Source organism: Coregonus clupeaformis, chromosome 19, assembly GCF_020615455.1.
Source record: "Coregonus clupeaformis isolate EN_2021a chromosome 19, ASM2061545v1, whole genome shotgun sequence".
Classification (NCBI taxonomy): Eukaryota; Metazoa; Chordata; class Actinopteri; order Salmoniformes; family Salmonidae; genus Coregonus; species Coregonus clupeaformis.
In genome coordinates, this window is record NC_059210.1 from 52,513,752 (window position 1) to 52,527,584 (window position 13,833).

The 13,833-nt window shown below is 44.3% G+C and overlaps 1 protein-coding gene across 1 annotated transcript in view; it reads right to left on the bottom strand.

Moving 5' to 3' along the window:
* LOC121532247 (inositol 1,4,5-trisphosphate receptor type 2-like) overlaps nt 1–13,833 on the bottom strand; it is a 149,846-nt gene that overhangs the window by 40,018 nt on the left and 95,995 nt on the right. The window contains exons 44-45 of the mRNA XM_041838078.1: nt 12,671–12,766; nt 12,484–12,603 (exon numbers count right to left, since the gene is read on the bottom strand). Coding sequence (XP_041694012.1) covers nt 12,484–12,603; nt 12,671–12,766 — 216 coding nt within the window. The remainder of the gene's footprint in view (nt 1–12,483; nt 12,604–12,670; nt 12,767–13,833) is intronic.

A 13,833-nucleotide genomic window follows, 5' to 3' on the forward strand; every position in this document is an offset into this window, starting at 1 on the left:
GAGCTCTGTCAGAGTGACCATCAGGTTCTTGGTCCCCTACCTCATGGCTTGGTTTTTGCTCTGACATGCACTGTCAACTGTGGGACCTTATACAGTGGAGAGAACAAGTATTTGATACACTGCCGATTTTGCAGGTTTTCCTACTTACAAAGCATGTAGAGGTCTATAATTTTTATCATAGGTACACTTCAACTGTGAGAGACAAAAATCCAGAAAATCACATTGTATGATTTTTAAGTAATTAATTTGCATTTTATTGCATGACATAAGTATTTGATCACCTACCAACCAGTAAGAGTTCCGGCTCTCACAGACCTGTTAGTTTTTATTTAAGAAGCCCTCCTGTTCTCCACTCATTACCTGTATTAACTGCACCTGTTTGAACTTGTTACCTGTATAAAAGACACCTGTCCACACACTCAATCAAACAGACTCCAACCTCTCCACAATGGCCAAGACCAGAGAGCTGTGTAAGGACATCAGGGATAAAATTGTAGACCTGCACAAGGCTGGGATGGGCTACAGGACAATAGGCAAGCAGCTTGGTGAGAAGGCAACAACTGTTGGCGCAATTATTAGAAAATGGAAGAAGTTCAAGATGACGGTCAATCACCTTCGGTCTGGGGCTCCATGCAAGATCTCATCTTGTGGGGCATCAATGATCATGAGGAAGGTGAGGGATCAGCCCAGAACTACACGGCATGACCTGGTCAATGACCTGAAGAGAGCTGGGACCACAGTCTCAAAGAAAACCATTAGTAACACACTACGCCGTCATGGATTAAAATCCTGCAGCGCACGCAAGGTCCCCCTGCTCAAGCCAGCGCATGTCCAGGCCCGTCTGAAGTTTGCCAATGACCATCTGGATGATCCAGAGGAGGAATGGGAGAAGGTCATGTGGTCTGATGAGACAAAAATAGAGCTTTTTGGTCTAAACACCACTCGCTGTGTTTGGAGGAAGAAGAAGGATGAGTACAACCCCAAGAACACCATCCCAACCGTGAAGCATGGAGGTGGAAACATCATTCTTTGGGGATGCTTTTCTGCAAAGGGGACAGGACGACTGCACCGTATTGAGGGGAGGATGGATGGGGCCATGTATCGCGAGATCTTGGCCGACAACCTCCTTCCCTCAGTAAGAGCATTGAAGATGGGTCGTGGCTGGGTCTTCCAGCATGACAATGACCCAAAACAAACAGCCAGGGCAACTAAGGAGTGGCTCCGTAAGAAGCATCTCAAGGTCCTGGAGTGGCCTAGCCAGTCTCCAGACCTGAACCCAATAGAAAATCTTTGGAGGGAGCTGAAAGTCCGTATTGCCCAGCGACAGCCCCGAAACCTGAAGGATCTGGAGAAGGTCTGTATGGAGGAGTGGGCCAAAATCCCTGCTGCAGTGTGTGCAAACCTGGTCAAGACCTACAGGAAACGTATGATCTCTGTAATTGCAAACAAAGGTTTCTGTACCAAATATTAAGTTCTGATTTTCTGATGTATCAAATACTTATGTCATGCAATAAAATGCAAATTAATTACTTAAAAATCATACAATGTGATTTTCTGGATTTTTGTTTTAGATTCCGTCTCTCACCGTTGAAGTGTACCTATGATAAAAAGTACAGACCTCTACATGCTTTGTAAGTAGGAAACCCTGCAAAATCGGCAGTGTATCAAATACTTGTTCTCCCCACTGTATAGACAGGTGTGTGACTTTCCAAATCATGTCCAATCAATTGAATTGACCACAGGTGGACTCAAATCAAGTTGTAGAATCATCTCAAGGATGATCAATGGAAACAGGATGCACCTGAGCTCAATTTCGAGTGTCATTGCAAAGGGTCTGACTACTTATGTAAATAAGGTATTTCTGTTTTTTGTTTTTAATACATTAGCAAAAATTTCCAAAAATCTGTTTTCGCTTTGTCATTATGGGGTATTGTGTGTAGATTGCTGAGGAAATTGATTTATTTAATCAATTTTAGAATAAGGCTGTAACGTATCAAAATGTGGAAAAGGTCAAGGGGTCTGAATAGCTTCCGAAGGCACTATACTCCTGAAAATAGCTGCGCAGCGACGCTCCCCATCCATCCTGACAGAGCTTGAGAGGATCTGCAGAGAAGAATGAAAGAAACTCCCCAAATACAGGTGTGCCAAGCAGGGTCTGAATACTTATGTAAATGGAAAGATGGCGCAGACAGACATGGCAGCTCTGCTTCTAGCTCCAAAGCAACTTTGCAGTATTATTTTTTTTTGTGTGTGTTATTTCTTACATTATTAGCCCAGAACGTTTTTTGTGTTATTACATACAGCCGGAAATAACCTTTGGATATCAGAGCGGCGGTAACTCACCAGCATTACGAGCAGGAATACGACTTTCCCGAATTGGATCCTTTGGGCAATTGAACTAATCCCAGAGGCTACTCCAAGACGCCGCCGGCGGAGAAGAGGTATTCAGAGTGGACTACTATTCCGACTCAGGAGGCATGCACACCATCCACCGCTTCCGAGTATATTACTCACTAATGTTCAGTCTCTGGACAATAAAGTAGACGAGCTCAGGGCGAGGATCTCCTTCCAGAGAGACATCAGGGACCGTAACATACTCTGTTTCATGGAATCATGGCTCTCCCGGGATATACTGTCCCCGTCCATACAGCCAGCTGGGTTCTCAGTACATCGCACAGACAGCAATAAAGAACTCTCCAGGAACAGAGTTGTGTGATTATGATAACATACAGAAATTCAAGTCCTTTTGTTCACCCGACCTAGAATACCTTACAATCAAATGCTGACCGTATTACCTCCAAGAGGTTATACTCACAGCCGTGTATATTCCCCCTCAAGCCGATACCACGACGGCCCTCAAGGAACTACACTGGACTTTATGCAAACTGGAAACCACATATCCTGAGGCTGCATTTATTGTAGCTGGGGATTTTTACGAAGAAAATTTGAGGAAAACGCTACTGAAGTTCTATCAACACATTGACTGTAGTACTCGCGCTGGAAAAACACTGGACCACTGCTACTCCCCCTTTTGAGATGCCTACAAGGCCCTCCCTCGCCCTCCCTTAGGCAAATCAGATCACAACTCCATTTTGCTCCTCCCTCCCTATAGGTCTATTCAACGCTGGTCTGACCAATCGGAATCAATGCTTCAAGATTGTTTTGATCACGCGTACTGGGATATGTTCCGGGTAGCCTCTGAGAATAACATTGACGTATACATGGACACGGTGACTGAGTTCATCAGGAAGTGTATAGAGGATGTTGTTCCCACTGTCACTATTAAAACCTACCCAAACCAGAAACCGTGGATAGATGGCAGCATTCGCGCAAAACTGAAAGCGCGAACCACCGCATTTAACCATGGCAAGGTGACTGGGAATATGGTTGAATACAATCAGTGTAGTTATTCCCTCTGTAAAGGCAATCAAACAGGCAAAACGTCAGCATAGAGACAAAGTGGAATCGCAATTCAACGGCTCAGACACGAGACGTATGTGGCAGGGTCTACAGACAATCACGGATTATAAAGGGAAAACCAGCCACGTCGCGGACAACAACATCTTGCTCCCAGACAAGCTAAACACCTTCTTCACCCGCTTTGAGGATAACACAGTGCCACCGACGCGGCCCGCTCCCAAGAACTGTGGGCTCTCCTTCTCCGAGGTCGACGTGAGTAAGACATTTAAGCGTGTTAACCCTCGCAAGGCTGCCGGCCCAGACGGCATCCCTAGCCGCGTCCTCAGAGCATGCGCAGACCAGCTGGCTGGAGTGTTTACGGACATATTCAATCTCTCCCTATCCCAGTCTGCTGTCCCCACTTGCTTCAAGATGTCCCCCATTGTTCCTGTACCCAAGAAAGCAAAGGTAACTGAACTAAATGACTATTGCCCCGTAGCACTCACTTATGTCATCATGAAGTGCTTTGAAAGGCTAGTTAAGTATAATATAACCTCTACCTCCACCCTAGACCCATTTCAATTTGCTTACCGCCCCAATAGATCCACAGACGATGCAATTGCCACCGCACTGCACACTGTCCTATCCCATCTGGACAAGAGGAATACGTATGTAAGAATGCTGTTCATTGACTATAGCTCAGCCTTCAACACCATAGTACCCTCCAAGCTCATCATTAAGCTCGGGGGCCCTGGGTCTGAACCCCGCCCTGTGCAACTGGGTCCTGGACTTCCTGACGTGCCGCCCCCAGGTGGTGAAGGTAGGAAACAACACCTCCACTTCGCTGATCCTCAACACAGGGGCCCCACAAGGGAGCGTGCTCAGCCCCCTCCTGTACTCCCTGTCCACCCATGACTGTGTTGCCACGTACGCCTCCAACTCAAATCATCAAGTTTGCAGACGACACAACAGTAGTAGGACTGATTACCAACAATGACGAGACAGCCAAGAGGGAGGAGGTGAGGGCCCTGGCGGAGCGGTGCCAGGAAAATAACCTCTACCTCAACAAAACGAAGGAGCTGATTGTGGACTTTAGGAAACAGCAGAGGGAGCACGCCCCTATCCACATCGTCGGGACCGCAGTTGAGAAGGTGGAAAGCTTCAAGTTCCTCGGTGTACACAATACTGACAATCTGAAATGGTTCACCCACACAAACAGTGTGGTGAAGAAGGCGCAACAGCGCCTCTTCAACCTCAGGAGGCTGAAGAAATTCGGCTTGGCCCCTTAGACCCACACAAACTTTTACAGATGCACAATTGAGAGCATCCTGTTGGGCTGTATCACCGGCTGGTACGGCAACTGCACTGCGCACAACCGCAGGGCTCTCCAGAGGGTGGTGCAGTCTGCCCAACGCATTACCGGGGGCACACTGCCAGCCCTCCAGGAAACCTACAGCACCAGATGTCACAGGAAGGCCAAAAAGATCATCAAGGACATCAACCACCCGAGCCACGGCCTGTTCACCCCGCTATCATCCAGAAGGCGAGGTCAGTACAGGTGCATCAGAGCTGAGACAGAGACACTGAAAAACAGCTTCCATCTCAAGGCCATCAAACTATTAAATAGCCATCACTAGCCGGCTACCATCCGGTTCCTCAAGATATTTTTTATACATTTGCAAAAATGTCAAAAAAACTGTTTTTGCTTTGTCATTATGGGACATTGTGTGTAGATTGATGAGGGAAAAAAACTACTTAATCAATTTTAGAATAAGGCTGTAACGTAACAAAATATGGAAAAAGTCAAGGGGTCTGAATACTTTCCGAATGCACTGTATACTAGTCCCCTGTAGCTCAGTTGGTAGAGCATGGCGCTTGCAACGCCAGGGTTGTGGGTTCGTTTCCCACGGGGGGCCAGTATGAAAATGTATGCACTCACTAACTGTAAGTCGCTCTGGATAAGAGCGTCTGCTAAATGACTAAAATGTAAATGTATACACATACACATACACATACACATACACATACACACATACATACATACATACATACATACATACATACATACATACAGTTGAAGTCAGAAATTTACATACACCGTAGCCAAATACATTTAAACTCAGTTTTTCACAATTCATGACATTTAATCCTAGTACAAATTCCCTGTCTTAGGTCAGTTAGGATCACCACTTTATTTTAAGAATGTGAAATGTCAGAATAATAATTGAGAGAATGATTTATTTCAGCTTTAATTTCTTTCATGACATTCCCAGTGGGTCAGAAGTTTACATACACTCAATTAGTATTTGTTAGCATTGCCTTTAAATTGTTTAACTTGGGTCAAACGTTTCGGGTAGCCTTCCACAAGCTTCCCACAATAAGTTGGGTGAATTTTGGCCCATTCCTCCTGGTGTAACTGGGTCAGGTTTGTAGGCCTCCTTGCTCGCACACACTTTTTCAGTTCTGCCCAAAAATGTTCTATAGGATTGAGGTCAGGGCTTTGTGATTTTTATTTTTATTTAACCTTTATTTAACCAGGTAAGCCAGTAGAGAACAAGTTCTCATTTACAACTGCGACCTGGCCAAGATAAAGCAAAGCAGTGCGATAAAAACAAAACATAGTCAAAAATACAACAGAAAACATTGGAGCAGTGGCTTCTTCCTTGCTGAGCGGCCTTTCAGGTTATGTCGATATACAGTGAGGGAAAAAAGTATTTGATCCCCTGCTGATTTTGTACATTTGCCCACTGACAAAGACATGATCAGTCTATAATTTTAATGGTAGGTTTATTTGAACTGTGAGAGACAGAATAACAACAAAAATCCAGAAAAACGCTTGTCAAAAATGTTATAAATTGATTTGCATTTTAATGAGGGAAATAAGTATTTGACCCCTCTGCAAAACCTGACTTAGTACTTGGTGGCAAAACCCTTGTTGGCAATCACAGAGGTCAGACGTTTCTTGTAGTGGCCACCAGGTTTGCACACATCTCAGGAGGGATTTTGTCCCACTCCTCTTTGCAGATCTTCTCCAAGTCATTGGTTTCGAGGCTGACGTTTGGCAACTCGAACCTTCAGCTCCCTCCACAGATTTTCTATGGGATTAAGGTCTGGAGACTGGCTAGGCCACTCCAGGACCTTAATGTGCTTCTTCTTGAGCCACTCCTTTGTTGCCTTGGCCGTGTGTTTTGGGTCATTGTCATGCTGGAATACCCATCCACGACCCATTTTCAATGCCCTGGCTGAGGGAAGGAGGTTCTCACCCAAGATTTGACGGAACATGGCCCCGTCCATCGTCCCTTTGATGCAGTGAAGTTGTCCTGTCCCCTTAGCAGAAAAACACCCCCAAAGCATAATGTTTCCACCTCCATGTTTGACGGTGGGGATGGTGTTCTTGGGGTCATAGGCAGCATTCCTCCTCCTCCAAACACGCGAGTTGAGTTGATGCCAAAGAGCTGCATTTTGGTCTCATCTGACCACAACACTTTCACCCAGTTCTCCTCTGAATCATTCAGATGTTCATTGGCAAACTTCAGACGGGCATGTATATGTGCTTTCTTGAGCAGGGGGACCTTGCGGGCGCTGCAGGATTTCAGTCCTTCACGGCGTAGTGTGTTACCAATTGTTTTCTTGGTGACTATGGTCCCAGCTGCCTTGAGATCATTGACAAGATCCTCCCGTGTAGTTCTGGGCTGATTCCTCACCGTTCTCATGATCATTGCAACTCCACGAGGTGAGATCTTGCATGGAGCCCCAGGCCGAGGGAGATTGACAGGTCTTTTGTGTTTCTTCCATTTGCGAATAATCGCACCAACTGTTGTCACCTTCTCACCAAGCTGCTTGGCGATGGTCTTGTAGCCCATTCCAGCCTTGTGTAGGTCTACAATCTTGTCCCTGACATCCTTGGAGAGCTCTTTGGTCTTGGCCATGGTGGAGAGTTTGGAATCTGATTGATTGATTGCGTCTGTGGACAGGTGTCTTTTATACAGGTAACAAGCTGAGATTAGGAGCACTCCCTTTAAGAGTGTGCTACTAATCTCAGCTCGTTACCTGTATAAAAGACACATGGGAGCCAGAAATCTTTCTGATTGAGAGGGGGTCAAATACTTATTTCCCTCATTAAAATGCAAATCAATTTATAACATTTTTTACATGCGTTTTCTGGATATTTTTGTTGTTATTCTGTCTCTCACTGTTCAAATAAACCTATCATTAAAATTATAGACTGATCATTTCTCTGTCAGTGGGCAAACGTACAAAATCAGCAGGGGATCAAATTCTTTTTTCCCTCACTGTAGGACTCATTTGACTGTGCATATAGAAACTTTTGTACCTGTTTCCTCCAGGAAAGTCCTTTGCTGTTGTTCTGGGATTGATTTGCACTTTTCGAACCAAAGTACGTTCATCTCTAGGAGACAGAAAGCGTCTCCTTCCTGAGCGGTATGACGGCTGCGTGGTCCCATGGTGTTTATACTTGTGTACTATTGTTTGTACAGATGGACGTGGTACCTTCAGGCGTTTGGAAATTGCTCCCAAGGATTAACCCGACTTGTGGAGGTCTACAATTTATTTTCTGAGGTCTTGGCTGATTTCTTTTGATTTTCCCATGATGTCAAGCAAAGAGGCACTGAGTTTGAAGGTAGGCCTTGAAATACATCCACAGGTACATCTCCAATTGACTCAAATGATCTGTCTGTAAACAATTGTTGGAAAAATTACTTGTGAAAAACGAGTTTTAATGACTCAAACCTAAGTGTATGTAAACTTCCGACTTCAACTGTACATACACACTGACAAAAATATAAACGCAACATGCAACACTTTCAAAGATTTTACTGGGTTACAGTTCCTATAAGGAATTCAGTCAATTGAAATACATTCATTAGTCCTTAATGTATGGATTTCCCATAAATGGATATACAGATATGCATCTGTTGGTCACAGACACCTTTAAAAAGAGTAGGGGCGTGGATCAGAAAACCTGTCAGTATCTGGTGTGACCACGATTTGCCTCATGCTGCGAGACACATCTCCATCGCATAGAGTTGATCAGGCTGTTGATTGTGGCCTGTGGAATGTTTTCCCACTCCTCTTCAATGGCTTTGCGAAGTTGCTGGATATTGGCGGGAACTAGAACACGCTGTCCTACACGTCGATCCAGAGCATCCCAAACATGCTCAAGGGGTGGCATGTCTGGTGAGAATGCAGGCCATGGAAGAACTGGGACATCAGCTTCCAGGAATTGGGTACAGATCCTTGCGACATGAGGCCATGCATTATCATGCTGAAACATGAGGTGATGGCGACGGATGAATGGTACGACAATGGGCCTCGGGATCTCGTCACCGTATCTCTGTGCATTCAAATTGCCATCGATAAAATGAAATGTGTTCGTTGTCCGTAGCTTATACCTGCCCATACCATACACTCTGTCTGCCATCTACCTGGTAAAGTTGAAACTGAGATTAATCAGTGAAGAGAACACTTATTCAATGTGCCAGTGGCCATCGAAGGTGAGCATTAGCCCACTGAAGGCGGTTACGACGCCGAACTGCAGTCAGGTCAAGACCATGGTGAGTATGACGAGCACGCAGATGAGCTTCCCTGAGACGGTTTCTGACAGTTTGTGCAGAAATTCTTCGGTTATGCAAACCCCCAGTTTCATCAGCTGTCCGGGTGGCTAGTCTTAGATGATCCCGCAGGTGAAGAAGCCAGATGTGGAGGTCCTGGGCTGGCATTGTTACACATGGTCTGCGATTGTGAGGCTGGTTGGACGTACTGCCAAATTCTCTAAAACGATGTTGGAGGTGGCTTATGGCAGAGAAATTAACATTCAGTTCTCTGGCAACAGCTCTGGTGGACATTCCTGCAGTCAGTATGCCAATTGCACACTCCCTCAAAACATGAGACATCTGTGGCATTGTGTTGTGTTGGAAAACTGCAAATTTTAGAGTGGACTTTTATTGTCACCAGCACAAAGTGCACCTGTGTAATGATCATGCTGTTTAATCAGCTTCTTGATATGCCACACCTGTCAGGTAGATGGATGATCTTGGCAAAGGAGAAATGCTCACCAACAGGGATGTAAACAAATTTGTGCACAAAATTAGAGAGAAATAAGCTTTTTGTGCGTATGGAACATTTCTGGGATCTTTTATTTCATGGGACCAAAACTTTACATTTTGCATTTATATTTTTGTTCAGTATATATTTTTAATGTTTTAAATGAAATGTCCTTGGAATGTTCTCCTAACATTCACTAAAATGTTGTGCACAACATCTGTAACACAACATCTGTAACAACCACCACAGAACATTCCCCAAAAGTTATCATCAGGTTTCCAAGTAATGTAATAACAATGTACCAGTAATGTTTTCTGGTGGGGACAGTTTTTGTGTTTTGGGAACATATCTTTTGTGATATCCGCACAATGTCCCCACCAGACTGTTCCCACAACCTAATTAAACATTCTGTGATCATTTAAAGAACAGATTCAATATGTTCTAGGAACATTCTTGCAACATCAGGCGAATGCTTTATACAAACATTCTATAGTCGTCAGCACGACTGGACAGTTTTTGTGTTATGACAACCTTTGCCGCAACCTAACAAATGTTCTGGGAACTTTCACATAACCAATTTTGCTTTGCTAGGCAGATGCTCAGAAGTGTGGTGACTTTTCCTGATAAACAGGAACAATAGCTAAAAGGGAATGCTTGGGTTATGTGTGTTATGTGTGTGTATATGAAAGCTTGAGGCAGGTGTGTGGTATGTATGTTCATTTGCAAATGTGGGGTTATCTGATGGGGTTGAGTGTGTGTGTGTGTGTGTGTGTGTGTGTGTGTGGTTGTGTGTGTGTGTGTGTGTGTGTGTGTGTAAACTTCTCTATGTGCTCATGCGTATGTGTTATTTTGAAAGTGCAAACAGCCAGCCCCAGAGAGCTCGGTGGTCATGATGAAACCAGTCAGTTGGTCGGACAGAAATACCCTGTCTGACACTCGGCTCTATTGTGGGTGAAAGACAGAAGTGAAAACCCACTAGACCTGGTCTGTCCGACTCAACACAGGAACCATCTCTTCCATTGAAAGTTACATCCGTTATCACCTGCTGAAATCACATATAAGACTATATAACCACACCTATCAGTCGTGGTCAAAAGTTTTGAGAATGACACAAGTATTGTTCTTCACAAAGTTTGCTGCTTCAGAGTTTTTAGATATTTTTGTCAGATGTTACTATGGTATACTGAAGTATAATTACAAGCATTCCATAAGTGTCAAAGGCTTTTATTGATAATTACATTAACTTTATGCAAAGAGTCAATATCTGCAGTGTTGACCATTCTTTTTCAAGACCTCTGCAATCCGCCCTGGCATGCTGTCAATTAACTTCTGGGCCACATCCTGACTGATGGCAGCCCATTCTTGCATAATCAATGCTTGGAGTTTGTCAGAATTTGTGGGTTTTTGTTTGTCAACCCGCCTTTTGAGGGTCGACCACAAGTTCTCAATGGAATTAAGGTCTGGGAGTTTGCTGGCCATGGACACACATTTTCGATGTTTTGTTCCCCGAGCCACTTAGTTATCACTTTTGCCTTATGGCAAGGTGCTCCATCATGCTGGAAAAGGCATTGTTCGTCACCAAACTGTTCTTGGATGGTTGGGAGAAGTTGCTCTCGGAGGATGTGTTGGTACTATTCTTTAGTCATGGCTGTGTTCTTAGGCAAAATTGTGAGTGAGCCCACTCCCTTGGCTGAGAAGCAACCCCACACATGAATGGTCTCAGGATGCTTTACTGTTGGCATGACACAGGACTGATGGTAGCGCTCACCTTGTCTTCTCCTAACAATTTTTTTCCGGATGCCCCAAACAATCGGAAAGGGGATTCATCAGAGAAAATATGAAAATGTATGCACTCACTAACTGTAAATCGCTCTGGATAAGAGCGTCTGCTAAATGACTAAAATGTAAATGTAAAAATGACTTTACCCCCAGTCCTCAGCAGTCCAATCCCTGTACCTTTTGCAGAATATCAGTCTGTCCCTGATGTTTTTCCTGGAGAGAATTGGCTTCCTCGCTGCCCTTCTTGACACCAGGCCATCCTCCAAAAGTCTTCGCCTCACTGTGCGTGCAGATGCACTCACACCTGCCTGCTGCCATTCCTGAGCAAGCTCTGCACTGGTGGTGCCCCGATCCCGCAGCTGAATCAACTTTAGGAGACGGTCCTGGCGCTTGCTGGACTTTCTTGAGCGCCCTGAAGCCTTCTTCACAACAATTGAACCTCTCTCCTTGAAGTTCTTGATGACCCGATAAATGGTTGACTTAGGTGCAATCTTACTAGCAGCAATATCCTTGCCTGTGAAGCCCTTTTTGTGCAAAGCAATGATGACGGCAAGTGTTTCCTTGCAGGTAACCATGGTTAATAGAGGAAGAACAATGATTTCAAGCACCACCCTCCTTTTAAAGCTTCCAGTCTGTTATTCTAACTCAATCAGCATGACAGAGTGATCTCCAGCCTTGTCCTCGTCAACACTCTTACATTTACATTTTAGTCATTTAGCAGACGCTCTTATCCAGAGCGACTTACAGTTAGTGAGTGCATACATTTTCACCTGTGTTAACGAGAGAATCACTGACATGATTGATGTCAGCTGGTCCTTTTGTGGCAGGGCTGAAATTCAGTGGAAATGTTTTTTGGGGATTAAGTTCATTTTCATGGCAAAGAGGGACTTTGCAATTAATTTCAATTAATCTGATCACTCTTCATAACATTCTGGAGTATATGCAAATTGCCATCATAAAAACTGAGGCAGCAGACTTTGTGAAAATTAATATTTGTGTCATTCTCAAAACTTTTGACCACGACTGTACAGACATGAATCATTAGACTTACCTGGTGGGGGAGTAAGAGAGTGACACATAGGCGAATGATACAGTATGTGAATTACCGTCTTTTTCTGTGCCACTGACTTTGCCTTTGTCATTGGGCCCTTATTAAAGTATGAATATACATGGTGCAAAAAACTCTCTCCCACACACACTCAATCATGCATGTTAAAACACACACACACGTCATGGGGTTACCTGGTGGGCCAGGATGTAGATGTTGTGTCCTACGTCTTTAGGTTTGATCTGGTCTCCTATTGAGTTCTCCTCAGCCTCACTCTCCAGCCCCTGGGCATACGCCTCCTTCATCACATCCACCTGGAACACATACGTTGTCAGTAACATGTGTGTTTGTGTGTGTAAGTGTGTGTATGGATTCACTCACCAGCTCCATGGGTCTCATCTTGTAAAGGATCTTCTCGGCGTTCTCGCTGTCATGGCGACTCTCCATGATGGCCAGCAGCAGCTTGGAGGCGTTGTTCTAGCACACAGAGTCATGTCACATGACCATCAAATCCTAACCCACTCCACAATCATCTGTTACCCAGCAGAAACTGACTTCAAAATCAGTACTATAGGAATGAATGAGCTGATGGATAACTGACATTACACTGAGGCAGTGGCGACCCTTCATTCAGACCCTTCATTTTATCCTGTTTTGCCTGTTATTTTGGTATGAATACGTGTCACATATCAGTTTGCAAACAAATAAAAACAAATAAAAAAATCATTGAGTTAATAAAGCAGAATACAAACATGGTCTCTTATTTGCTTTCTTGAGTAAGGCAGCTCCAAAATGCAGGTGTTTCAGCCTAACTCAGTGTTTTCTGTGGTGGTGGGGCAGGCAGCGGAAAATACGGAGTGTAGGGGTTGGTAATGTTCTCTAGTTGTGCCGTGATTGTCTCAGTGTTCTATCACTCATGGGGATACTACGTCACCACAACATTTTCGGGGAGAGCTCGAAAATTCAAGCCCCTTGGGTGCTGCCATAGAGTTACATTAGAAGTGCCCATCCAAGAAGGCGCAAGGTCATTGGCCACAGATAAAATGACGTCAAATCACATTATATCTACAGTAGCTTTGATTGGACTGATCATGTCAACATTATGCTTTCAAAATCTTAGCTAGCAAGCTAGCAGTCATCATCATGAATCAAGTCAAAAGTCTACTGGCAAATCCTTTTCAATCCTTGTCATATGATGAGAAATTATAGATAAAACGTATCGGTGCTCATCAGCCATTGGACATAAACATTACACAACAAGTTGGAAATAGCAAATTGAACAATGAGTGGTTTGGAAGGAATCAGTGGCTAACTGCAAGCATTGCAAAGCAATCACTAGCCTGCTTTTCAATGGAGTGGGTGTGTGGTCCAAGTCTGGGTTTAAGGGTATTTTTTTCCAAGCTTAAAAGGATAAACATTCAACATTGGCCATGCTGTCAATCCAGGAAGACTTCTGCCGCGTTCAAAAGAACTGGAAACTCGGAACTGGGAAATCTCAGACTTCAGTGAGTTCAAGACAACTGGGGAAAAAACTAGCTCCGACT